At 30.9% G+C, this 27,708-nt stretch overlaps 1 protein-coding gene across 1 annotated transcript in view; it reads left to right on the top strand.

The window, feature by feature from the left end:
• The window catches only part of LOC145269232 (pre-mRNA-processing-splicing factor 8), a 110,163-nt gene that overhangs the window by 14,374 nt on the left and 68,081 nt on the right, over nt 1-27,708 (top strand). Inside the window, exons 3-12 of the mRNA XM_080124886.1 lie at nt 2,793-2,961; nt 5,372-5,536; nt 9,590-9,805; nt 11,275-11,487; nt 12,942-13,067; nt 17,132-17,237; nt 19,812-20,002; nt 24,533-24,652; nt 24,862-25,051; nt 26,752-26,871. Of these exons, the coding sequence (XP_079981012.1) occupies nt 2,793-2,961; nt 5,372-5,536; nt 9,590-9,805; nt 11,275-11,487; nt 12,942-13,067; nt 17,132-17,237; nt 19,812-20,002; nt 24,533-24,652; nt 24,862-25,051; nt 26,752-26,871 (1,616 nt within the window). The remainder of the gene's footprint in view (nt 1-2,792; nt 2,962-5,371; nt 5,537-9,589; nt 9,806-11,274; nt 11,488-12,941; nt 13,068-17,131; nt 17,238-19,811; nt 20,003-24,532; nt 24,653-24,861; nt 25,052-26,751; nt 26,872-27,708) is intronic.

Here is a 27,708-nt window from a genome sequence, read left to right as displayed (position 1 = left end):
AAAATTAGAGAATAAATTAACACGATTCATTATTTTGGTCCTCATAATTAACAGATTTAATGAATTAAATAAAAAAAATATAGCGGAAGAGAAAGAAAATATATACTAATTAAATATAAAAAAGATAAATATTTAATTTAATAATTTATAAATGAACGTGCGTAATGAAAAAGAACAATATACCACGTGACATGGCGCTGTAGATACAAAATAACCCTTCCAAAGTTAACGACCATATTTGAGAAATACCATTAATCGAAAGTTTTTGTGTTTTATACCAAAAGGTAGGTATAGCGAAAAGTTACAATTAAAGGAATTTCAAAAACGATTTTTTGTTTAGCTATTGATAGTTGTATTTGTGCAGCAGTTCTTCAGACCTCCATAATTCACAAAGAGTAGTTAACACCTATTGTTTTTTCTTACTTTTTCATTGCTTTTACACGTTGTTTCTAACGTGAAGAATAAGTTTAGCCAAACTAATTTTGAAATAGGGTATATCAAAGGAACACACATAAAAATGATACCACTATAAAAAACAAATGAAATACTAGATAAAATTGAGCAAACATAATTACCAAAATTACAGAAAAAGATAAAAAAGAAAATGAAAAAAAAATGGTGAAGTTTGTTGAGTGAAATGAATTATTGAAAGAAAATAAATTGAACTAATAGAAATGTTAAATAAAAAAATGTCACATTTCAATATTTTTTTAATAATTAAATTCTCAGGGTTGTCGAAATTAAAAATTAAGTGATTTTTTTTTAATTAGACTTATTTCGAAGCTTGTTACCTTGAAAAATACATTTTAAACCCTGTTTTTTTTTTTAAATAAATTGAAAAAATTGATAATTGAAACTTTAAAAACATATTAAACATTGAAAAATCAGTTATCTCTCAAATTAACGTCCAATAAAGTAGATCCAGTCTTCATACAGGAATTCGGTTATAATAAATATATCTTTCCCAAACTTAAAAATCAAATCTTTTTTTTTTTTTTTTTTTTTTTGAGAGAGAGTGCTTTAAAATCGCCGGGGAATGCCACTTAAAATTTTTAAGAAATAAATTTTTTAAAAAATATATATTAATTTCTTTTTCGTTCGGCAAAAAAACTGCGCCAAACACTTTTTTTTAAATTTTCAATTTATAATTCTAGAAAAAAGATTATATTATTCTGCTTTTAATATAATCAAATTCAGGGTTTTATCTTTCTGGAGAAAAAAATAAAAAAAATAATGGATTTTATTTCAATGAAATTAAAAAAAAAAACAACTTCACTGAATTGAATTAATTACCCTTAAATTAACGAAGGGGTTATTTAATAACTTTAGGTTTGGAAGAGATAGGTATGGGGTCGATTTTTTTGAAACTTCAAAAGAAGCCGACTACTGTCAAAATTTTGCGAAATAATACAACGTGATCAATTTCATTTTAGAGATATTTCTTTCAAAAGCCTTCTTTTAAAAAAAGAAAAAAAAAAGTATATTGTTCTAATTAAACCTTTTACTGTTTAAATAATTTGACTTTGCTCGTTTTATTTTAAGAAAATCTAAGTTGAAAAAGCATTTTCATTCACTATTAGAAGATTTGTCAGTAAAAAAAACAGTCGCCAAAAAGATAAGCGTTTTTTTTTTTTAATTTTTACTCGCACTGTAGAGCCCTGCATACTTCTTTTCAAGTTAACTCTTTTGTAGTTTTGATTACAATAGATCTGAATGAATGAACCTTGTAAGGGAGGGGCACTAAGCATTGCCCTTTTAATAATGAATTTCTTTGGTTTCTTTTTATAACATGCTACATTTCTCTCTTGCGGTTAGAAATATCAGGAATTTTTTTTCTTTTTTTCAACATCAGACTAAAAGAATCGTAATGAAGGAATCGGAAAATTAAGGTATTTTTTAACGATGCGATTCCAATTCCGATACCTCCCAAAATACACGATTCTTACGATTAACGATTCCGATTCCGATTAATCGTCCCACCACTAGTTATTACACCAAGATGTATGGGAGGATGCCACTTCTTTCTTTGAATTACTCCACCTACTTTTGATCCTCACTGAGTGTTCAACAAGACATTAAGTAACATTTTTGAGTCTATGGTATGATCCATTAGAAAATGCTCTAGAAAATTATACCAAATGTGATGGTCTTACATCAAAGTATTTATACTTTTTTAGTTGTTAATTCAAATAAGTCTTTAACTATTTTGTATAAAAAAGATGAATACAATTATGTATGTAGATTGCTGATAATAAAGAAACGAAAATATCCTGTTATAAAGTTATCTTTATTAACTGTTATTGGATGCTAAAGTTGGAGGCATTAAATACAGAAAATGACTTTTCTGGGATGATTTTCTTTGGCTAATGTTGAGCATTTGCATCAGGTTTTTCTTTTAGATGATGTAGTTTCTAATGTTTATGTGATTTGTAGCACAACATCGCATTAGGGGGTTCTTTTTCTTTTAATAAATGCTTGGGTTGCTGGTGAAGAAGCAGGTCCAATTTAAAACATAAAACCTGCATTGATGCTGGTTAGGCGGAATTTATCCTTGATTTTTGCTTTCTGGCATTATCTCAATGTCTAGCATGATTCGAGATGTTCTATTTTGTTACTTCTAGAAATGGTTTTGAATATCTCTTGTGTTATCTTCAGAATTAGCTGTTTGTAAATTCACTTTCTAGTCTGGCACAAAGTTATTCAATATTTTTATATGATGAGTCCGTATTCTTTTTTAAATTAAAAAAAAAAAAAGAAGCATGTTTCTTTAAAATGCCGTTTTCTTTTTTCAGCTCGTAAATGGCAGCAACTACAATCGAAAAGATATGCAGATAAACGCAAATTTGGTTTTGTTGATGCACAAAAAGAGGAAATGCCTCCAGAACATGTTCGCAAAATCATCCGTGATCATGGAGACATGACCAATAGAAAATTTAGGCATGACAAGAGAGTTTATTTGGGGTAAGTTTTTATGCAATTGAATTTTTTATATGACTTAATTACAAATAGATTTTATCATAAGATTATGATTTTTTAAATCTTATAATTGTCTTTTATTTTAATCTTTTCTAGTTTTGAGATGAATTTTATCATTTCAAGTAGTGTTCAGATCATTAAAATGATCCGTTGTATGCATAAAAGGATGTGTGCTTGGTCTAATGGATACTGCGGTGATTCTTTCAATTAGCATGGCTAATCATTTATACACACTTTTTTGTAGGCTATGGATAATACTGGTAAATGAACATAGAAATTCATCGTAGTTACTTTCTCTCATACAAATACTAATGAGCATACTGTTTTTCTATAAAATTACAATTGTTTTTACTTTGTATTAGCAATAGAAGATAGAAATTGACATACCGACGTATTGTGCAAACACTACTCAAAAATTGAGTATAAACTAGTTAATTTTTGTAAATATGATTTACAAAAATAATGTTATTTTGGTGCTTATACAGTTTATCAAAGATATTAAAAAACAAAGATTAAGAAAAATCTAGAATATATGTACCTGTTATGGAATAAAAAAATCGTTTAATTTGATCAAGTAGTTTTGATTTTCCTCTAAGAAAAAAAAAAAAAAAATTTAGTGAGACCCATCGCGATGCAGCCATCTTTGCCATTCCATCTACGAAGATTGGAGGGGGGGGTCAAGGGAGATAATTCCATCTAATTCTTAGTTTGTCAAAACACATGAAGTTCTAATAATTTTATTAATAAATTTAAAAATTTTATTTATTTTTTTATTTATTTAAAAAAAATTTTTTTTTTTTATTCAATTTTCACCCCAAACAAGGCACAGTGCCACTTTGAAGCAGGGGGCTACTATCAGGGACTTAATTAGCGGGGTCATTATGAAGGGAGATGAGTAGAAAGATGTTTAACATTACACTTGAACTTCTGCATATCATTGCAGTTGGGAAAGCAGAATCCCGGAAGGGAGTTCCAAAGACCCGCAGTTCTGGGGAAGAAACTATTGGAGTAAAAGGCTTTCTTGCACCTAGGGATCTCTACTGTAAAAGGATGAGACTTAGTAGCTTGTCGGGTTTGTCGGGGGTAGTTACATCGGGGAGGTACAAGTGTTTGCAGTTCGTCAGAGCATTCACCATTGAAGTATTTGTAGAACAGGCAGAGGGATGCAACATCTCGTCGATGGGACAGAGGCTGAAGCCTAGATGACAGTTCAGGACCTATCAGGTTGGCGACTCTCTTTTGAACCCTGTCCAGGAGCGAGAGACAAGAAGTAGATGCACCAGCCCAGATGTGACAACAGTACTCCATACATGGGCGAATGGTTGCCTTATAGAGGTATAGGATACTGTCAGGCGTAAGTAGTTTTCTAGCACGGTAGAGGGAGCCAACCTTCCTTGCAGCAGCCTTGGCAATGCTCTCAATGTATCTATTCCAGTTCATATTCCCTGTAAACGTTAGGCCGAGGAGTTTAAAAGAAGTACTTTCAGGTAATGTGTTCTTGGCCATTGCTATTGGTGGCAGAGAAGGTTTCTTGTAGTTATTGAAGGAAACAAGCTTAGTTTTAGCAGCATTGAATGTGACCAACCATTTTTGTCCCCATTCCACTACGGATTGGAGGTCATCCTTTAGCGTTTCTGCCATTTCCTTGGATATGTGTTCATTTGTTTTCCCCTCATATCTGTTATAGAGAGTGGTGTCATCGGCAAATATACCCATCTCCGAAACAATTTTATCAGGGAGGTCGTTTATGAATATCAGGAATAATAGAGGTCCAAGGATAGACCCCTGAGGTACTCCCGCAATGATGCTTTAAAGAAAAGCAAAGAACAAAGAAAAAAATGGAATATCTAAAATTATTTAAAACTGTAAAAATAATCTTGTCAAATTTTGGCAAAGTTAGCTGAAATTATCAAAGTGGTTGCGTTGTGATGGATCTCATTAAAATTTGATTTTTCTCTGTAAAAAAAAAACAAAAAAAAAACAAAAACTACTTGATCAAATTAAGTGATTTCTCTTTTTTTTTTTTAAAATGAGAACTCCATTCCATTTGTATGTAAATCATAGAAACTTTTCTTTATCTTTGTATTTTAATATCCTTGCTAAACTGCATAAGCGCTGTAATTTTGAAACCAGAAAAAATTGTAAAATTTGAATACTTTTTCTTTATTTTAGATCTTTATTTTAAAGTTTCACTTTAATGAAAAATATTTTGTTAAATTTAAGTGAACAAAACTGAGTTTAAGAAAAATAACTCCTTAACTTGTAATGAACATTTTGTCTTTGTATGTTGATTATATAATAGCATACCTTATTATCTGATGTCTCTCGGAAAAAAATATTTTTCTAATCATGTTATTATTGATATATTCTAATGAAATCCTTTTTCTTTCACTAGAGCTCTGAAATACATGCCGCATGCTGTCATGAAACTTTTGGAAAATATGCCCATGCCATGGGAACAGATCCGTGATGTCAAAGTTTTATACCATATCACGGGTGCTATCACTTTTGTGAATGAAATCCCTTGGGTTGTAGAACCTATTTACATTGCACAATGGGGGTAAGTATTACACTTTTTTTTTTCCTTTTTTAACATTTTAATAACTGAATTCTTTGAAATGTGGTATAGTGTCTGATCAATATTTTAAAGAGATGAATTTTAGTCTTCTCTCCACTCCCTCACATTTTAATGTGGGTCTGGGTATAATCTTATTGATTTTGTTTTTTTCCTTTACAAAACTCAATCATGTTCTGCAAAGTAAAAAAACAAAACAACTTTGTATAAAACAATCAAACTAAACAACATGAATAAATATTTGAAAATATTTAGAACTTGAAGCATAAACTTTTTGGATTCAGCATTAAATAGCCCAAAAAGGGGTTGATATACACTAAAACAAAACAAGCAAACTAAACCTTTTAATGTAAAATACCATTTAACTGAAACTTAGTAAAATTTCATTTGGTGCATCATAGCATGTCTCAGAGTATTATTACTTATCTGGACATTAATGCAATTATATAAAATCTTAAAAAGTCTATATTTATATATATTGTAATGTGTCACTCAACTCAAGCTCATCAACAACTTTAAACATAAACCTCCCCTCTCAACAAAACTCATAACATAAAAAAATCATTCTACTTCATTAAAGCACAATATTTTTTAAAAAATTTTAAACATCTGTGTTTTGTTTGGAAAAATGAAAGAATAAAAACATTCTTTCCATATAATAAAAGAACCACATATTTTTTAATTTTGAATTCTATGGTTTTCTTTAAATCCATCATCTTGAGAAAGTTTTAGAATAACGATGAAATGATCATATAAAAAATTTTTAGTATAGTTCTTTCATTTTTATATATACATATTAGTAATACACACGGACGAAAAAACGCTTAGGATAATCACAGATTTCAAGGTAGTTCTACTAAAATAGCCATATTTTTTAAACCAAAGCACTTCAAGTCTTCAAATTACTACTGTTTTGTTCAGAAATGAATATACTTTCAAATGAATTAATAAATATGAATGTACATTATATATTTTAAGAGTTTTAAGCAAATAAAGTGATAAAAATGTGAACGTCATAAAATGCCGTTTTCGGTAAGGTTTTGTAATGACCCCCCCCCCTGTTTTCTAAAGATCCGTACCGTGATTGTATGAAGAATTTCGTCATGAAATTTGGGAACCAATTAGAAGAGGTGTTAATCTTAATACTGTCAAGTGTCCGAAATATTTTTGACCATTTCTTTTTTTTGTCGTGTTAAAAATAAGACTTTAATATGACGAGTATTGAACATTTTGAAAAAAAAATTCTTCGGACACCCAGTAGTAAGTAAATCAATCTTTTTACTATCTTTATCAATTAAAAGTATTATTTTATGTTGAGTAGGACCGCGGTAATTGATAATTTTAAAAGGACCTACCCGAAAAAAAAAAATAATTTCTATTTCTCGAATTTGGTCAAATGAAGTTAGTATTACTAGAAGCAGCAGCAGCAGCAGCAGTTCCAGCCTGTAGAATCAGCGATAGCACAGTGCAGTGTATAAACAACACGCGTTCTTTAATTTTTATTCAAGAACGAATTAAGAAAAACATGAAAATATGAATATAAATGTTCTTATATGTTTAATGAGAGCTATTTTGTTATCAGAATAACATTAGTTTAGAACTATTCGGTTTTCAGAATGTATAATAACAACAATCCCAACCAATTTGGCATTATGAATCTGTTGCAATTTCTCACATTGTTCGTCAAATTTAAAAACATGGTTAAAAAAACAAAAACTTTTGTAGATATATAGCTTGCATGCACTTTTATTCTTTAAATTAGTTTTGAACAACGAATTAAAACAATGTTTTATTGCGAACAGCCACAAATGTTTTTTTTTCAAAATCAAAATAAGTATCAAAATCTCGTTTATACATAGATTCGAAAAAGTTGTCAAAAAACAAATATATAACAAATAAATGTTATCAAAGGCAAGATAAGTTACTTTTCTACCAAACTGGATATATTTTTTGTGTTTTTATTCAATGTAACATGTTTATTCAGCTCGAAAAACATACAGTGTTTGATGTATAGGAAAATGAAAAATGGCGCCTGGCCCGACTCTCTTTGACACGGTAAGTTTGAGAAAAGGAGTTAAAAATAAAAAAAACTATACAAAATACTGTTAAAAACTCACCGAATATATGTCAGCCTATGTCACGGTAACATATATTGAGCGAGTTTCTAGCAGTATTTTGTCTACTTTTTTATTTTTAACTCTTTTCCCCAAACTTACCGTTTCAAGAGAGCCGGGCGCCATTTTAAATTTTCCAAAACATCGGTAAACACTGTTTTCAAGCTGAATAAACATGTTACATTAAATAAAAACACTAAAAAATTATCCAGTTAGGTAGAAAAGTAACTTGCTTTTGATAACATTTATTTGTTATATATTTGTTTTTTTGACAACTTTTTCGAATCTATGTGTATAGTAATACAAACCCTCAAAATCTATATCAATATTCTTGAAATTTTAAAAGCAGTTAGAAAACACATCAAACTACAATTAGGAAGCTTTTTATTTCGTTATTTTTTTTTCTACTTATTAAGCGAAAGATATTTTTACAACCTGCTCCAGCGTAGTATAAACGGCCTATGGAATTAACACCTTCAACCTCGAAAATAGAAATCAACAAATTTTTGAACGCTCTCTTTGAAAAAAAGCTCTCTTAACTTCACCTCTAATACAAATTATGTGTGGCAAGTCTCCTCCTAAAACACTCTTTAACCCTAACAATAACACTAAATTCGAGTGGCAAGCCCCCCCCCCCAACAAAATACCTCTGTAAGCCACATGCAAGCATCTAAAACAAACAAACAAAAAATAGATCCTTCCTTAAAGAAAAATACACATAAAAATAAATTGGTTAACTGTCCTAAAATGCTAGAATGGCCAGGAAATGATGAATTATTTTACATTAAATTTTTGTGAAACTAACTGCTCGCCCCTCTAATATTGTTTTTGTTAGCTTTGTCTCTGTCAAGTTTTCAGTATGTTCACACATAATTTTCCTTAGCCCTACAATTAATTCAAAGTCCGAATGGCAACCCTCCCCATATTCTCATTGCATAGAAACCCTCTTAAAACTACACATGATCATCTTAAAAAAAAAAAAAGCATGCATATTTTCCCATAGAAAAAAAAAACAGTTAACTGCCCTAAAATGCTAGAATGACCTGTAATAGGAAATTATTTTACATTCAATTCTAAAATAATTTGTTTATCTTTCATTAAAGTTTTTCATGGCATTTTATACATAATTTCCTAAAAAGGTAGAATCACATTTTGGAGGGGTGGTCAGAAGGAGTTGAGTGGGGTTAAACAGGTGTTAATCTACAATAATACCAAAGAAATATTGCAATATATTCATTTTTAAATGGTCTTATGTTTAGATTTAAGTTTTTTGTACATAAAGCACATTACAATTCAACTTTGAGTTCTCCAACTTCTTTTCTGTTTATGGATACATGGCATTTTTAAGGAATTGCTGCATATTTATGCACATTTACTGCAGATTATTTGGAAACCATAAACTTTGGGAGATTTTCAGTTGCATATTCTGATTCCTTGTACAAAAATACACTTATATGGTAAATTTCATTTCTTAGTCTTGTGTTTTAACAAAGATATGACATTTTTACTGAAAAAGTAGTGTAAAAAATGTGACCAAACGCATATGGTCTTAAAGAGGGAAAAATATCCAAACGTGTGAGGCACAAAAATAGCCATAACTTCCTTAATTTTAATCAGATTTAAAAAATTTAAAAAGATTCTTTCTTAGCTCATCAAGCTCTTTCTATGCATACCAATATTGAAATATTTCAAGCTATTTCAATTTTTTCATGTGTATTGCTATACATATGCTAGAAAAACTATTAGACATTGAGCTTGTGGTATATTGTCTGAATCAGAAAAAAAAGTGAGTTTGTAAAACTAATTAAATTAAAAAGCAAACAAAATCCAAAAATCTGGCGGCATGACATGTGTTGTAGATAATTTTCTACATGAATTAATATTTGTTAATGTTCTTTTTATTTTTTTCTCCTTCTACCTTTAGTTCTATGTGGATTATGATGAGACGTGAGAAACGAGATCGTCGTCATTTCAAACGTATGCGCTTTCCACCATTTGACGATGAAGAACCTCCCTTGGACTATGCTGACAATGTGCTTGATGTTGAGCCGTTAGAAGCCATTCAATTAGAATTGGACAACGAAGAAGACAAAGCAGTTATGAACTGGTTTTATGAGCATAAACCACTAGCAGAAACAAAGTAAGTTTTCAATTCCAATGCTGTATTTTTTTTTGTTAATTTTTATTTTTATAACAGTTTACTTGTAAATGCTTACATTGTTATAGTGCTTCTTTAACCTCATGATGAAAAAAAATGTTTTATTTTTAAATAGACTAATTTTTGGAGTGAATATTTTAATGGTTATAAATTCTGAGAATATTAGTGCATTTTGATAAAATTTATTTTTGTTAATGTCATTTTAATTTTCTTTCATTTTTGTGTGAACATTTTCAAAGTTCAATATAAAAGAAGTTAAATTTTAGTATTTACTGTTAGTTTTTTAATTTCAATAAGTTAGGTCTGCCCATTACACGTATCGTTTCTGTTGGACATATATTGTTCTTATTTATGTGTTCATCATCCCGATCGTCAAAAACATCAAAAAGACCTGACGTCTTTAAAACGATTTTCTTATATGAACTTTTTAACAGAAGGTCATGACTGAGGACTGCCCATTATATATATCGTTTCTGTTGGAAATGTATTGTTTTTATTTATGTATTAATTTTCAATAAATATTACATTAATGATTAAAAAAATATGTAACTCATAGTAAGGTTGTTAACTCCTATTTTAACCTTCAAGATAAAAATGAAATTCCTTACATTATTTGAGTTAATCACATATAAATAATAGGAAATTCATTTTTCATTATGAATAATTGACAACTTGTATTTTATGGAAAAAATTGTAAGTAGATGTTAGAATAAAAAATATTTCACCTCGTATTGTGTACAGTTAATTGCAAGAAATAGTTTATTGTAAACAAATGTAAATTTTTATATTAGCTAAAAAGGATCAATATAGATTTTTTTATTATTAATGTATGCTGACATAGCTTTTTAGATAATTATTGAAAATTGTTTTAATTGTAAAAATAAAAAACCCAAAAAACTTCTTAGTTGAAATAAGTTCTTTTTAAAGAAACTAAACTGGAAGGAAAAAGACAAAGTGGCTAGGTAGAATAAAATATCAATTGTCAGCTGTAATACTACAAAAAAATGAGAATCCAGTTTCTTTGTTAGATTTTACTTATTACATGATAACATTGCAGGTTATTGCATTAAACTATGGAAGTACAAAATGCTCATTATATTTGATTAGATGCACATAAAGTCGAAAATAATAGTTCATATAAATATTAAAGTAGTGAGTGTTGAGGTGTAGTTTAATACAAAGGATGGCAAAATGGTGACACCATAATAGTATTCTGTAATAAGTAACATTTCAACTTAGAAAAGGACAAAACTTATATATTGAAATGCATAGAAATTGTAAGAGTTGATGACTGTTAAAGTATCCCACTTTCCGATGTCTAATAATAAAAAAGTTGACTTTTTTCATGGTGGTGTAACTGTACAGAGATAAAATTTTCATATTGTCTGTTATCATTTCTTATATTCCATCATTATCAGTTTAAAATGCATGAATTTAAAATTTATTTCCAGGTATTTGAATGGCTCCACTTATCGCCACTGGAACTTGTCATTACCTATCATGTCGGTTTTGTATCGACTTGCCAACCAATTACTCACTGATCTTGTGGATGAAAACTACTTCTACCTGTTTGATTTAAAATCTTTCTTTACTGCCAAAGCCCTCAATTTGGCTATTCCAGGTGGACCCAAATTTGAGCCACTTGTCAAAGATAAAGAACTCCAGTAAGTCATTTAATTTTCATCAGTTGAAACTCAAGATATATATATATATATATATATATATATATATATATATAAATATATATATATTTTTTTTTTTTTTACTACAGTCGTCTCTTCTTATATGTATATATATATTTTTTTGCCTTCTCAGTAGCAATTGAAGGTAAAGCTTGGGTTTACATCAACTATGCTGTAATTGACTAGAATTGTAAATGATGTTGAATTCTTTTAGACATGTCCATACATCTCTTTAAGAGTCTCTGTCTGTTTTATGGTTGAAATAGCATTTACATAGCTAAACATGCAGATTGAATGGACTTGTCATATTTTAATTGCTTCGAAGCATCTCAAAAAAAAAAAAAAAGAAATCTGTCTCTATCAGTTTTTCGGCTAAGATTAAATGTATCAGTTTAATGTCAGGAGGTCATTATCCCAGCCATTATTTCCTCTGGGAGCGGCGTGTGAGTTTATTGCATGTTCCTTGTCCTTTCATTCATAAAAGGCCATCTTTACCATGCAGTTATTGTTTATCAATTAAAGTTCCCTCTTTTTTGGCGTTGGATTCTTTACAGTAAAAATTGTCCTTGTGCCTAACATTGCTCACATGAAGAAGCGAGTAAAAAGAGACTGGTACACTTAAGTTTCGAATAACATGTTCATCTCTAGTGTTTGGCATCTTACATTTTCTCAAGTTTACTATTGTTTGTTTTTAATTTCTTTCCAATTTAGTCAAAATAAAAATGTATTTTTATTACATACCAATATTATTGTCTTCGCTTTCTTCTTCATATTGTAAGGACATTTCATTTTAACATGTAGTCGGCAAAAATGTAGACCTTTACAAAAACCACTTTTGCGTGGTGTTCTTAGATATCGACTCACATTTACTTATCCATCCTAACCAACCATTATCTATAGATGCATCTTAAGAATATCCATTTAAAAAAAAAAAAATTTTATTGTTGATTTCCAACTACAATGAATTGCAGGACTTTGACAATAGCATTTGTGAGATATTGTACTAATATATTACAGTCAAAGAAGATTCTGTGACTTTAAAATCTGCCAATTGAAATATATACCCAAAGGAAAAATTTGGAGCAATATATAGGTGTGAACCCTGTTAAAACTTGAGTTTCAATGCCAGGAATCCCTCTATATTGCTCAATCTCTCTAAACTTTGATCATCCAAATCTTAGATACAGGAGTTCCAAATATGTAATCATGTACCATTTAGTTATCACTTGCCATATTTTTAAGCAAAGCTGAGTTATGTTGAAAAATTCAAAGCAATCAGTGTAACCAGAATTCGTCTCAAAACAACTCAGAAGTAATTCTTTGTCTTGGCATTACTACTGGGAACTTGAAGACGACTATATAAGATCACTTAAAAAAGAAACTTGAATGTGTGTGTTGCTTATTTTTATTTAGAGTTATCAAACTTTCTTTTTCAGAGATGAAGATTGGAATGAATTTAATGATATCAACAAAATCATCATCCGACAACCAGTTCGTACAGAATACAGAATTGCTTTTCCTTATCTGTACAACAATATCCCTTTCCAAGTACATCTTTCTTGGTAAGAAATTTTATTTTCTAAAGAATTATTTCTTTTATATCTTTCAAACATTTGAAAAATATCATGTCTCATTACTAAGATTACAAGAATTTTGAATATCAATCTAAATGAATAAATATGAAAGATTTTTTTTTTTTTATGTTTATCCAAACTATATTTAAAATACCTTAGGTTTACATAATTCAATCTTACAAAATATTTTCACTTATGATTATATATACTGACGGGAAATATTACAAAACACACTCCAGTCATTCATTTGCATATTTATTTTTTTAAACATTGTCTAATAAATTCATATTCCATACAATTCATTTATAATTTGATTCTTATTAATGTAATATTTTTCTTTATCATTCGTAGTAATATTAAAGTGATTCATTGCAAAATGTTTTAAAATCAAAATGTTAGCTTCCATTTAATTGTTTTTAAATTCATTTTTGGCCTTCCGACCAAGATCAAACTAGTATCTGTTCTTCAGATGCTACACTTCAATTTCTTGTCCTCTGTCAGTGGAGGGGAAATCCTTCACAACTGAGTCAATTTTTATTTTTGTTCCACATTAAAAAATGACCCTGATGTCTAACTCTGTCCCGTGAGGAGGCATTGTAAATAGGAACTTCTGGTTATATTTACACACAATAAAATTTATTTGGAAAAAAGACTATATTTTTACAACATAATCCATCTTTGTATTAAAAATTATTGTATATTAATTGTCCACTATTATCACGATTATCTGTGCACATAACTTATACAAGATTATAGGCTATTGCTTTTGTCGTGATACATAAATATATGATGTTGATATTCCCTGCTGTTCAAGTATTGGCAGTTGGTGCTGAAAACGTCATACATAAAAAAAATGTGTGTATCTATATATATATATAAACTTCCCATTTCCTTGTTAAACTATGTTGTTTTATTTGAGAATTTTTTTGACCTACAAAATTTGAATATGTTGAAATACTGCTCTCATCTTGAGTGTTATCTTCACAACCTCTGCAAGAATCCATGGTGTAATGAATGAATTATTATTTGGTAAAATTTAGCTCTTTTGGAGGTTGAAGGTTCAATCCTCAGTATGGGTTACACTCAAAATACAATTGCAAATTACTTAGGACTTCTACCCAGTCATAGCTGATGGAAGAATTCTTCGTCAATGGATTAAATATAGGGTTCCGTTTTAAATTCTGTATAGATTACGGAATTCGACAGAAAGATTCCAGAGTTCGATAAGATAAACCTGAAGAAAGTCTGAGGTTAAATCAACTGAAATGTTGTGGAAATAACACACCAGATGAGAACAGTAGTCCGAATAATCAATCCTCATCTCCAAAATTCAGAAACATAATATCCTATAAAATGTTAATAAATGAAAAAAAAATTTTTTGTAACATAAATTTTTTCGATGTTTACTCCCTTGCAAATCGTTTTCTAAATTTCTATCTGTAAAGATGAGTAGCATAAACCCTCCCTTTTCCTAAAGTTTTTCTCTTTCTCAATTTGGAAGTTCCTTTTATTGAAGAAGAGTCTCTAATAGGTTTCATTGTTCACCATATTCCAACCCCTATCGCATCATCACAATTTTGCACCTCTACTTGTTTTACAAGTACTTCAATGGAATGTGCTCCAAGTAACTTACTGCTCTGGTACCTCCTCGATGTAAATATACCTGACCAATCCAACAAATCTCATCCCTTTTCTGTGGAAGTCCCCAAATGTTGTTGGGGTTTCTACTCTAATAACTTATTTACTGCTAGTCTTGGGAATTCCCTTCCTGTTTCCCTTGTTATACCAACATGCAAAAAATTAAATGTAATGTGAGCAAAAATTTTGCTGTGCAACTCTTCACTCATGGGATAACGTGGTTTTTCATTTTTATTTTTAGAACCTAGTTTTCATTTTTTATAGTTACCTTTTGTGCTGCTGTAATTTGTTACCAGATTTTAGCAAGCCAATAGAAATGAGTGTTTGTTACTGACTAGCCCCCCCCCCCCTACTATGTTCTTTGCATGAATATGATGTATTTTGCTTCAGTTTATTTCTAAAAATATTTAATCAGGTTAGGAATATTGATAAAATAGAGATTTTTCTTGCTGACCTAATCAACTAACTCTAATAAATTTAGTTTTGACATTTTGCTACCTATTTTGGCTATCAGATAAATCATTATGATTACAATAAATTATTTCCTAATCTTTCTTTTGTTTCATGCCAACACCCCACAAAAAGCCTTAAATACAATTCCTTTTTATCACATTTAAATATAAACAATATAATAAGCACATGTGGAGCTTGGAACTTGACTGAAAAGTAATTGTAGCATAACGATAAGCATACAGAATTCATGTACAATTCTTATGTTTGAACCTCAACCAGATGTATATATTAAAAACTTTTGTCTAAAATAGTTAAAACAAAACAAAAAATTTGTTTCTATTTTTTTTTTTTTAGTGTATAGCTTTGAGAAATACTGTTTAGAATTAACACAAACAAATACAAAAAATGCTTATTTTAATAAAATACGGTTAGGATTGGCTTTACATTGACTGTGCATCCAGCACATATCCTCTGACTCTTAGTTTCTTATTGATTATAAATTTAAGAGTTTAAGAAATAACCTCAAATATATTTATGCAATTACTACTTTGTAAAAAAAGAAAAATAAGGTATAGTTTAAAAATAAAAAAAGACATTCATAAATTAAAGTATAAACACTGCTGGGCACCAGCTGACTACAATTTGGTCATCTTCAAATCTAACATAAACAAGTTCTTGATAAGTCGTCCCCTTAAGTAATCCAATTTACCAAATTTCCACTACTAATGATTACTACAATATTGCCCCATTGACTACTGTGCGCTCGTTAACCCTTATTGTCGAGTGACCTCCGGGCCTTGACGCCTTTACGCCCCCCCCCCCTAAAAAAAAAAACAAAGATAGAGACTAATTTTTTTATTTCGCACTATTATTCTCATCTTTATTAGTTGTTGTTTTTCATCTTTTATTGGTTTGTTTATTCACGACGTTTCGGCCAACTATTCTTCTGGCCTTCGTCAGGTGGTAACCGCGACGGATAGGAACTTCGAATCTCCTAACTGCATTCTCAGCCATCACTGCCATCCGTAGTTGTTGTCGTCTTACCACATTTTTGGCCAAGTAAACCTCTGGCACGCTTTGGATGGGATTGAAACCGCTATCTTCAGACAATGTTCATCTGGAACTGTAGAGATTCAACGTCTCTATCAACTGCGCCACGGGCAGATGAAAAACAACTAATAAAGATGAAAAACAACAACTAATAAAGATGAGAATAATAGTCCGAAATAAAAAAAAAAAAAATTAATATATATAATGCTCATCTCAAAAATGAATTCCAATTAAGGAATAATATATATACCAAAGATAGAGACAGCCAGCTTTCCCAGCAAGCTTTTTGTGTAGGATTTGAACTACACCTATCTCATTCCATATGCTGCAATGGTTTTTGTTAGCTGTCTTATGTACTCCAGCCGAGATCAGACTCGTATCTCTATAGATAGTCTTGCTTGCACTATGTTTACGGAAAAGTACCTTCTCTTTATTATACGCTTCATGAAAATTGTTTACAATGTCATATAGATAATGAATACCGAGCTAAGGTGAAAATGATCAGTTTAAACCTTTTCATAATTAGACCCCAAATCTTTAGTAGGTGGCAGAGATTGTCTCTTTACACTGCAACTTCCTGATCAAAATGAGGACCTCACAATATCCTTATGTTAACAAATGTATTTCTCAATCTATTAGGTTTTTGACAAACGCAATTTAAAATTATAACATTGTTCAGAACAACATTATTTGTTAACATTCAAATATTAAAGTAGGTAAATAGATTGGGTTTTTTATCAAAAGTAATTAAAATACATGCATTTCCCACTCGGAAATGTTTCATTTACTGAACAATAATCCTAGATTTTTATTGGCAATTTCTCTTTCAAATAAAGATGCTGAACATTTACTCTTTTTTACGTGTAACTTTTAACTGTTCCTATAATAATCTGTATTTTTTTCTTTTCTAGGTACCATAAACCGAATGTTGTTTATATCAAAACTGAAGACCCTGATTTGCCAGCATTTTATTTTGATCCTCTTATCAACCCCATTTCTCACAGGCATGCAACAAAGGTGAGTTTTAATTGTTTTATAAAATACTTATCTTGTATAAAGTAAATAGACATATCTGTGACGTATTGGCTGACAACGATGGCCACTCGTTTGAAAATGGATAAACTGTGTCATATCTGTTACAACATTCCCTTTGCAGAAAAAGAGAGAGAGAGAACGAAGTTGCTCCATCCCCTTTCTCTATAAAATCTTATTCCTATTTTTATGCTTTATTCATATATCATTCTAGCTAGCTCAAATATAATGGATTACATTTAAATTACCTTTCTTAAAAATTAATAAACATAATGTTTTAAAAAAGATTTTGGTAATTTATCCATTTTTCATTAAATTACTTTAATTATTATTAATATCAACAAGACTATTACATATATGTACATATATAGCAGAGGACAATAAAATTAAAAATCAATAATACCAAGCATTAATTTATTTTAACTTTAAATATAATAGTTATGCATACTGCGGGAAATTTATTCACTGAGTCCCGTGAAGGTTATCCCACATGGTTCATGTTAATAAGCCTAGAAAAATCAGGACATAAAAAAATAAAGACAAGGAAATACTTTTAAGAATAAAAAAATATTGACATTTTATTGAGGGAAAAAGAAAGCATAAGGGTTGGGGAAAGAAGGCAGCAAAGCTGCAAAGTTCAATTATTGAGAAAAAAGGTTATATGTTTAATTTACAAGAGAAAATACAGTTTATATGTTCACCAATCCGACTGCCAAAAAATGTCCTTATGGCAAGCACTAAAGGCTTAATTAACACTAGAGAGAGAGTACAGAAATAAGAGAAAATTAGAATAAGAGAACTTACTGCGTAAAACAATGATTTCGTTTTTTTTTAACCTTTCTTTTTTTATCTTTATATATATGTGTGTGAGTCCTTTTTTTTACATATATATTTTCTTCACGCCACTCCAAATCGATCTGTCCTCACTTCAGTGACAGAATCCTTGAAAGTTCTTTTGAAAATAATCCTTGAATTTGAAAACTCAATGTTGTTTGGTAAAACCTTCGTTCGTCCTTCTTGTCAAATGAAATTCTCACTGGTTACAACATGGAAAGACATTTCGGTTTCCACATGCCGACATTTAATCGCATCTCGTGCGTCAAGTTTATAGATCAATTCTTCTTAGAATTGATTCTTTCTTTTCTTTTCGAGTCAACCAACTTGATTCGACTCTTACTGAAACTCATTATTCATTCCTATGAACAATGAAATAACTTTTACTATTTTTAAGACTTGAATGTCTGAGTAGGACCAGAGCTCGTAACTTGCGTGTTACCCTCGTGGAATCTCTGTCCAAAACTGACTTTCGCTCCGCTCTCTAGTGCACTTGTTGAATTTTCGCGGGAAAAATATCTCTTAGTAGAACCAATTGTGGCGTGATTCTTTCAGCAGCAGCAGCAGCAGCTCGTTAAAAAGACGTAAAGTTAAAGAAGGAAAGAAGGGAGGAAAGATAAAAGACAACGACAAAAAGAAGGAAGAAATTAAATTTCTGACAATACAAATAAGTGTTTGGGTTTTGGTTTCTATACAATATTTCAAAAGATTATATTGTATTATTAAATAAGAGTGAGTCATTTTGATGCTAATGTAGGTATGATAAATGGAGAAAAAAACTACCATAATTAACAGGCATAATTTTTCCTTGAGCTACATTAAAAATAAACTTTGTGTTTGTACAGATTTGAATTTTGATTTTTGCTTTGAAAAGGCCTTATTTCTATTATTACCTTGAAAAATTCTTGAAAATATGGAAAATTTCTTGAAAACTGTATTTTATGTCCAGTAGAAATTTGTGTTGAAATATTAAAACTAAAATCGAAATAAATACTATTAAATTATTTTTTTAAGTATTAATAAAAATACTATTAAAATATTTTTTAAATATTGAAAATAAAATCGATATACATTGTTCTGAAATTTGCATAGAGTGACGTCCCTTTATCACAAAACTACCTCGGATAGTTTCATGATAAAGATTCAAATCTCCGTCTATTTTTGTTCTCATTTATAATTTAATTTTTTTTTTTTGCTGTAGGGCATAAAGGGGTGGGAGGAGTAGTGGTGGCCACCGTCCTTGCATGGCGCCCCTTCCCACCACCAAATTGTCATAATTTAAAATTAGGCTGGCCGGGCCAAAAAAAATAACTGGAAAAGACGGTAGCCATCTTGGTTGGAAATTAAAAGCCGTAAATAGACTTAATATTTGAGATGAAATAAAAAGCATTTAAAACTACTTAAAAACACCAAAAATTATGCAAGTAGGTTGCAAAGTAACTTTTATTGGTTTTGTTAACATTATATTTGATTTTTTTACCACTTTTTTGAATCACTATGGATTGTAAAAGAAACTTCAAAATTTATTTTGAAAACTTGAATTTTGTCTGGAGAAGGCCTTGAAAAACTTTGAAAAGTCTTGTAAAGTCCTTGAAAATGGACATTGAAAATCTGTACAAACCCTGTAAATTATGAAGATTAGAACAAAATTTTATATGCAAAAAAAAAAAAAAAAAATGTTAAATGCAGTTGCATATAAAACATCTAAAATTTCCTGGTTTTCAGGTTATTGAACCTTTACCTGATGATGATGAGGATTTTGAGCTTCCTGAATATGTCCAATCCTTTATGCAAGATACCCCACTTTATACAGACAACACAGCCAATGGCATTTCACTTTTATGGGCACCAAGACCTTTTAACATGAGATCTGGAAAAACACGAAGAGCCATTGATGTGCCTCTTGTGAAATCATGGTAAGGAAAATGAAAATAACTTTTTTTATAAACATTTATGACACTGTATTTGTTCTTGTTTATACATATATATATATATATATATATATATATATATATACTAGCAAAAGTACCCGTCGTTGATTGGGTTCAAAAACAGCCTACAGAAAATGAAATTATGATAGGTTATGAAAAGGAAGGGTTGTAAAGAGATAGCTTCGAATTTGGAAGTATCAAAACCAAAGCAAAATATGATGAAAGTAAAAATAAAATAGATAAACCCCATAATTTATTATACCATACCTGCTCACACTGAAACAATTATCACAATATTATGTGGATCTATATTAAAAAAACCTTGTTAAACTTTGTGACATATTTCCATTCTATGGAGGTCAGGCGCGAACGAACACCTCATAATTTTATTATACCATATTTCTTCAAACTGAAACATAATCATCAAAGTATACTTACGCAGATAGATATGAAGAGTCTTTATTAAAGTTTGTGCCTATTTCCATTCCATGGAGGCTAGGTGCGAACGCAGACCCCACAATTTTATTATACCATCCCTATTTAAGTTAAAACATACTTATCAAAGTATTCTTATGTACATCTATATCAAAAACACTTGTAAATGTTTTTTTTAATTTTTTTATTTCCATACTTTGTGGACCAGGTGCGAACGCAGACTCCACGATTTTAAGGAACCACCTTTCTGCCAGATCAAACTTACCCATTCCTGTGTCTCGATACATTTTCTATCATTATATATAATCAGTTTTTTAAAAATAGTCAACCATATAGGAGCCTATTCGTGACCACACACACCCACATTCAGCTTTATATTATAGATATATATATATATATATATATATATATATATAAATTGGAATCTATTTTCGAGAGTATATTATGTATCTGACTTTTTTTTTATTTGGGCTTGTGTTTACACAGGAAATACCATTAAATAAATGGTTAATTTAGTCCAGGGACTGGAAATAAAAACAAACCACAAATTGAAAAATATTAATCCCTCTTTTGAAGGCATAGGTTCAAATTCTGGTAGTCTCATTTTTCACTTTGATTTTCTTTTATTTATGCCCAGTTCCGTATACTAACTTAACTGATTATTTAATGATATTAATTAAACAAAGATAAGTATCATTGAAACAATAATAACAACAAAAAAAGGAAATCTTATAATATATACTCGTGGGGATACCTGGCGTTGCCTGGGTGTTTGGAGGTGTGTGTTGAGCACCAAAAAAAAAAAAAAAAGTGTTAGTAGGCAGGCAGGATCGAACCCCTGAGGCGAAGGCAGAAAAGAAGGTGAAAGAAAACGTGACTTCTTTCCGCTACGCTATGAAACCATAGGAAGTGAAAAGCGTTCAAATTTAGCGATGTCAATCAAAAAGTTGAATTGCTAAGTGATGATGTAAAAAAAAAAAATGTAAATATTTGTGTGTAAAATATCCATGCTTCATATCCATGACCAGGTTTATCTATTATTCGTTTTTATTCATTTCAATTCTATTTGTTTTTATGCATATGTGAACAGGAATTTAGTATCTACTTGCATTTTTTTTTTTTTTTTTTTTTAAATCATCCCCACCCCGTAAAGTATCTTTTATTCCAAATAAAGGGAAGTAACTTTGTATTGATGGCATTCGTATGAAAATATCTTTCCCTAAAAAGTATTTTCTGGAAAGAAATACATATAATTATATTTATTGTTCTTAATATACTGCAATAGTCCATGAAAAAAAATTATCAGAACCAAATAATTTTGTAGGAAAAAAACTATTGATTATAAAAATCGAAAGACTTGCTTCGTTTGAATTCTTTGAGCTACTGTTCTCATCTTGAGTGTTATTTTTATGTTTCAGGTGATGTAATCTCAGACTTTCTTCAAGTATATCTTAGAACAGTAGCCTAAAGAATCTAAGTAATGCAGAATAACCAATTCTCATCTAAAAAATCAAGATTATATAGAAGAATATTAGGTAATAGTCAGCTAACATACTTCCTAACTTTCGGTGTGTTTTCTACTAGAAACGGTGACGAGGCAAATCAGTTTCTTTGCTCTTTTTCTCTCATGCCTGTATCTCCACTGTGCATATACTATTTTTTTTTTTATGTTTTTCTGATCGTTTTTTTATTTAATAATGATTTAAAATTTTTTCAGTCTTATTTTAATTAAGACTTATTGAAATTAATTTAATTTTTTCTAAAGAATTATTGAAGACACATTTTGCATGCTTTTTTTTTTTTTTCTTTTTTAAGTGTTAATAATTCAATAATACGTTTGACCAGACACATGAATTGTGACAGATGGTTGGCATGAATGCACTACCAAACCATGCTGTGATAAACCACACTACTGATTCAAATGATCCTACTATTCACACAAATTGTGTAGAAGGTAGTTGGAGTCTGTGTAAAATTAAATTCAAGGCCATGAAAGGGACTAATGATGCAAACTTCAATAATCATCTACAAGAATTCCTGTGGTAGTGGAGAATCAAAACCAGCTATTTTGGGAATATTGTATTGATGTGCTTTTTTATGATGCTTGAAATTTTATTAATTTCATTTGTTATTTTTTTTATTTATTTATTTATTTTTTTATTACATTTTCACCCCAAACAAGGCACATTGCCACTCAGATGTAGGGGGCTACTATCAGGTCAGCAACTACTGGTGCACTATGTAGGGATTTGGGCAGCAAGATGTCGGTTCACGTTGCACTTAAACTTCTGCATGTCAGTACAGTTAGGGAAGTAGGATCCTGGAATGGAATTCTAGAGTCTAGCGGTTCTGGGGAAGAAACTACTGGAGTAGAAAGATCTTTTACATCTAGGGATCTCTACTGTGTGGGGGTGGGATTTAGTTGCCTGTCGGGTTTGTTGAGGGTGTCTGCGTCGTGGGGGCACAAGTGTCTGCAGTTCGTCAGAGCATTCACCATTAAAATACTTGTAGAACAAGCAGAGGGATGCAACGTTTCGTCGATGGGACAGAGGCTGAAGCTTAGATGCCGGTTCAGGGCCTATCAGATTGGCGGCTCTTTTTTGAACCTTGTCTAGAAACGAGAGACTAGTAGTAGATGCACCAGCCCAGATGTGACAACAATACTCCATACATGGGCGAATGGTGGCCTTATAGAGATACAGGATACTTTCAGGTGTCAGTAGTTTTCTAGCACGGTAGAGAAAGCCTACCTTTTTTGCAGCGGCCCTGGCAATGTTTACAATATAATTGTTCCAGCTCATGTTTCCTGTGGACGTTAGTTCGAAAGATGTACTCTCAGACAGGGAGTCACTGGCCATTGCTATTGTTGGCAGAGAAGGTTTCTTGTAGTTATTGAAGGAAACCAGTTTAGTCTTGGCAGCATTGAATGTGACCATCCATTTATGCCCCCATTCCACTACAGATTGGAGGTCATTCTCTAGTGTTTTTGCCATTTCTTTAGTTATGTGTTCATTTGTTTTCCTGTCATGCCTGTTATAGAGTGTGGTGTCATCAGCATATATACCCATCTCAGAGGCAGTTTTGTCGGGGAGGTCATTAATAAATATCAGGAACAATAGAGGTCCAGGAATAGACCCCTGAGGAACTCCCGCATTTATATCACACTGTTTTGTTTAGATGTTTGACCGTCAAGGACAATCTGGATTTTTCTCTTATCTAAGAAGGATTTAATTATGCTAAGTATTCTACCAGTGATACCGTAAGATCTAATCTTCCTGAGGAGACCCTTGTGCCATACCCTGTCAAAAGCTTTAGATATATCTAGAGCTACCGCTCTGCCCTCCCCCGCTTTGTCCAGTGAATGGTATATACGTTCAGAGATTACAGTGAGGATGTCAGCTGTGGAACTGGCTTGTCTAAATCCATATTGTTTGTCAGTCAGTAGTTTAGCATCTGTAAGGTGCCGGACTAGAGCATGGTTAATTTTGGTCTCAAATATTTTGGCGAAAAGTGGGAGGAGGCTAATGGGGCGATAATTTGATGGGTCAGTTCTTTCGCCAGAATTATTTTTATAATTCCATAAACATATATTTATTAACAAAATTTTTAAAAACATCTTATTTTTATAATTTCGTAAACATATTTCTTATAAAATTTCAAATATAAATTTTTTTTGTTAATAAAAGTATAAATAAAGATTGTTATTTTTATCTGTATAATTTTGTTAATTTTTGTTGTATATTTTTCATTAATGTAATTTTATTTCAAACTTGCTTCACACTAGAAATACTGAAGAACAATAAAAGTGAAGGAACTGACTTGCCTTGTCACCTTTTTCGATAACAGACACATCAGAAGTTAGTATGTTAGCTGACTATAACTGAATATTAGTATGCATTTAATGTTAACATATGATTTGATTAATTAAAATGTTCATATATTTTGTAATAAAAATCACCGTCTTCCTAAATAGTGAAATATTGTCTAGGAAAGGAGTATTTTGAAGTGATTAAAGTATACAATGTCTTTTTTAATTATTTTATACTGTCTGCTAAAAGATGTTTATTTCTTTTTGTGAAGGTACCGTGAGCATTGCCCAGCAGGTATGCCAGTCAAAGTGAGAGTATCCTACCAAAAATTACTCAAGTACTATGTGCTGAATGCTTTGAAACATCGACCTCCCAAAGCACAGAAAAAAAGGTAATATATTTACCACACAGACTTTTAATAATTTGTAATTCTCACTTTTCTTTCAATACATTTTATTTCTCTCTCATTACTGTTTAAAAAAATTAACTATAATTTTTATCTATTTACTATTGCATCTAATAATAATATGTCCAACATATTTGAAAATCTAAAAAGAAATGTTATGAAATAATTTTCTTTGATTTTAATTTTGTATGTAGATATTTATTCCGCTCTTTCAAAGCAACCAAGTTCTTCCAAACCACTCAATTGGATTGGGTTGAAGTAGGTCTTCAAGTTTGCCGTCAAGGTTATAACATGTTGAACCTCTTGATTCATCGGAAGAACCTCAACTATTTACATCTTGATTACAATTTCAACTTGAAACCTGTGAAAACACTTACCACAAAAGTAAGTTTTTATGCAACTTTTTCATTATGTTTCTTTACTGATTGTTGATTGTATGCTTATTCTATTAAAGAGCTTGTATGTAGAAATGTGCAAAATCTAATTTTGTACAGATATATTTTTATATATCTATTTCGCAATAGAAAAGCAATGTTTTTCCTCGGTTATAGCTTCATGTGCTGTTCTAGATGATCTTAGTACAACCCCTTCAGGGTTTAGTTTTTGTTAAATATTTCACAATTTAATAATTCTAACCAAACAATTATGACGATCTTGGTATCAAAAAGAAGCATAGAATAAATCAAGAAAGGCTATTTGCACAGTTGTGATTTCCAAGATATTTTTAATTCTTCAAATTTACTTATCTTAAAATTTAGTGGCCCATGACTTAAATAATATTTCGTTTCTTTTTAAGATGAGGATCATGTAAAAAAAAAAAAATTTTTTTTAACTTTTAAAATTGGATTAAAATTAATTCACAAACTACTTGAGAAAAGTTTCCTCTGCATTTCTTTTATCTCTATATAAATAAAATGAACTCATTTTTTCCCGTCTGATTTTGACATTAATAGGATTAAAAATCAAGATATTTCATGCAAATATAATATGCACAAACGGCAGAACAATATCTGAGGTGTGTTATAGGCTTATTATTTCTCAAATTCCTCGATAATCTTAGATTTCTATACTTTTTCTGCTGAGAAGTCATGGTCAAAATCGGTTAAGATCAATGGAAGTGGTAAAATATTTTCTCTCTAATAAATTCCTCCTCCCCCTGCCACCACTTAACACCGTTTGGGGATCGTTCACAAGGAACAGTTGAGAAGAGAACACCGGTTTGGCTTCGTAGTTCTTTCATGTGAAGTTATTTAAAATCACTAAACTAAACTGCAGTGCTCTGTGGCGTAGTGGTTAGCGTGCTGGACAATTCACATTATATTTTCACGTTCGCGCCGACCTACCATAGTCGTTTTTTTTTGTTTTTTTTCCTAAACAACTGGAATGGACTTTTCTTGGTGGCCGAACTGTTAACGTTGCAGATGTTTTTTTTTTTTTTTTCACACTTTATTTTCCTACTTTTACTCATGACTCCGGGTTTGATCCTTCCTACTTACCTACCATAACATTTTTTAAAACTCCCCCCCCCCCCTCCGTCCCGGAAACAAACACTCGGGCAATGCCGGGTACCCTCGCTAGTAACATTATATAATCAATTCTTAATGCTGCAATAATTTAAGTTATGAATTTATTATACTTTTTACTAGAATATCTTGTCCTTTTCTTTTCCAGTTTTAACAACTAGTTCTTTACTTTTCCATGTTTAAGCTTAATCATATTACTTTTCATGCTTGCATTTTTCTATTGTAAATACAAAATATATTTTTTACTTGTAGATTGCATTGGAATCTACAATCGTACCTTGTAAACATGACTTTGTGAAATATTAATGTAAAAAAGTCAATTTTATAATCTTTAAATCGCTTGCATTTTTGTTTTGTTCTTTTCTGTTATCATTCATGTGTAAATGCACCCACTGTCATGTTAAAAAAATTGTACTAACAATTTTGTTGATTTTCCATACTTTAGTTTAAAATAATTAATTGCTAAATATAGGTTGAACTGATGAATATCTATTTCTGAAATTAGTTTTTTTTTTTTTCATGAAATGAAATACATAATAAAATTGATGCAATTTATTATAGGAACGAAAGAAGTCCAGATTTGGTAATGCCTTCCATTTGTGTCGAGAAATCCTACGTTTGACCAAACTGGTTGTTGACAGCCATGTCCAATATCGTCTTGGCAATGTGGATGCATTTCAGGTGAGCATAATTTGTTATTCTTCGGATATGACATTTCAGTATGGATTTTTTTTTCTGATAAATATAAGCATTCTAATTGAAAAAACATCTGCCGTAATTTAGCTCTTTCTCTATTCTTATTGATGGAATATAAACATATTTTCTTTTTTTATTTTTACATGGAGGTTACCACTTATCAAGGCCCGGAAGCCACTTAGGGATAAGGGTTATTGCGGGTACAGTAATCAATGGGATAGTATTGTAGTAATCATTAGTATTGGAGATTTGATAAAGTGTCTTACTTAAGGGAGCGGTTTGTCAGGAGTTTGTTTATGTTGGACTTGAAGACATCCAAGTTGTAGTGAGGTGGGAAACAGGCAAACGGAAGAGAGTTCCACAGTTGTGCACTTCTAAGAAAGAAGCTCTGCTCATGGAATCTACATTTGGATTTAGGCAGAGATAAAGAGTGGGGAAAATTAATGACAGTAACTTCAGCTAGACGGGTGTTTTTCGTGAAAGATTGAGGGGGGGGGGCAGAGATTAGAGCTTACACGAGAAGAGAAAAGGGCATCCCCCACTAAGTCACAAAGTCTATTTTGTACTCTGTCAAGGCAGGATAGGTTGCTTTTAGCAGCTTCTGCCCAGATGTGGCAGCAGTACTCCATCCTTGGATGTACTTGGCTTTTATACAGATAGAGAATTGCATCAGCAGTGAGATATCTTCTGGAGCGGTAGAAGGATCCCACCATTTTCCCAGCATCCTTGGCAACAGACCTGATGTACGTGTTCCATTTCAGAGCAGGAGTAAAGGTTAAACTCAGAAGCTTGTCAAAACATGGAGTCTCCGCTAGACGAGAG

Source organism: Euprymna scolopes, chromosome 1 (assembly GCF_053919585.1).
Source record: "Euprymna scolopes isolate OS-2025 chromosome 1, ASM5391958v1, whole genome shotgun sequence".
NCBI classification, from domain to species: Eukaryota; Metazoa; Mollusca; class Cephalopoda; order Sepiida; family Sepiolidae; genus Euprymna; species Euprymna scolopes.
This window is presented reverse-complemented; position numbering and strand designations above follow the sequence as displayed.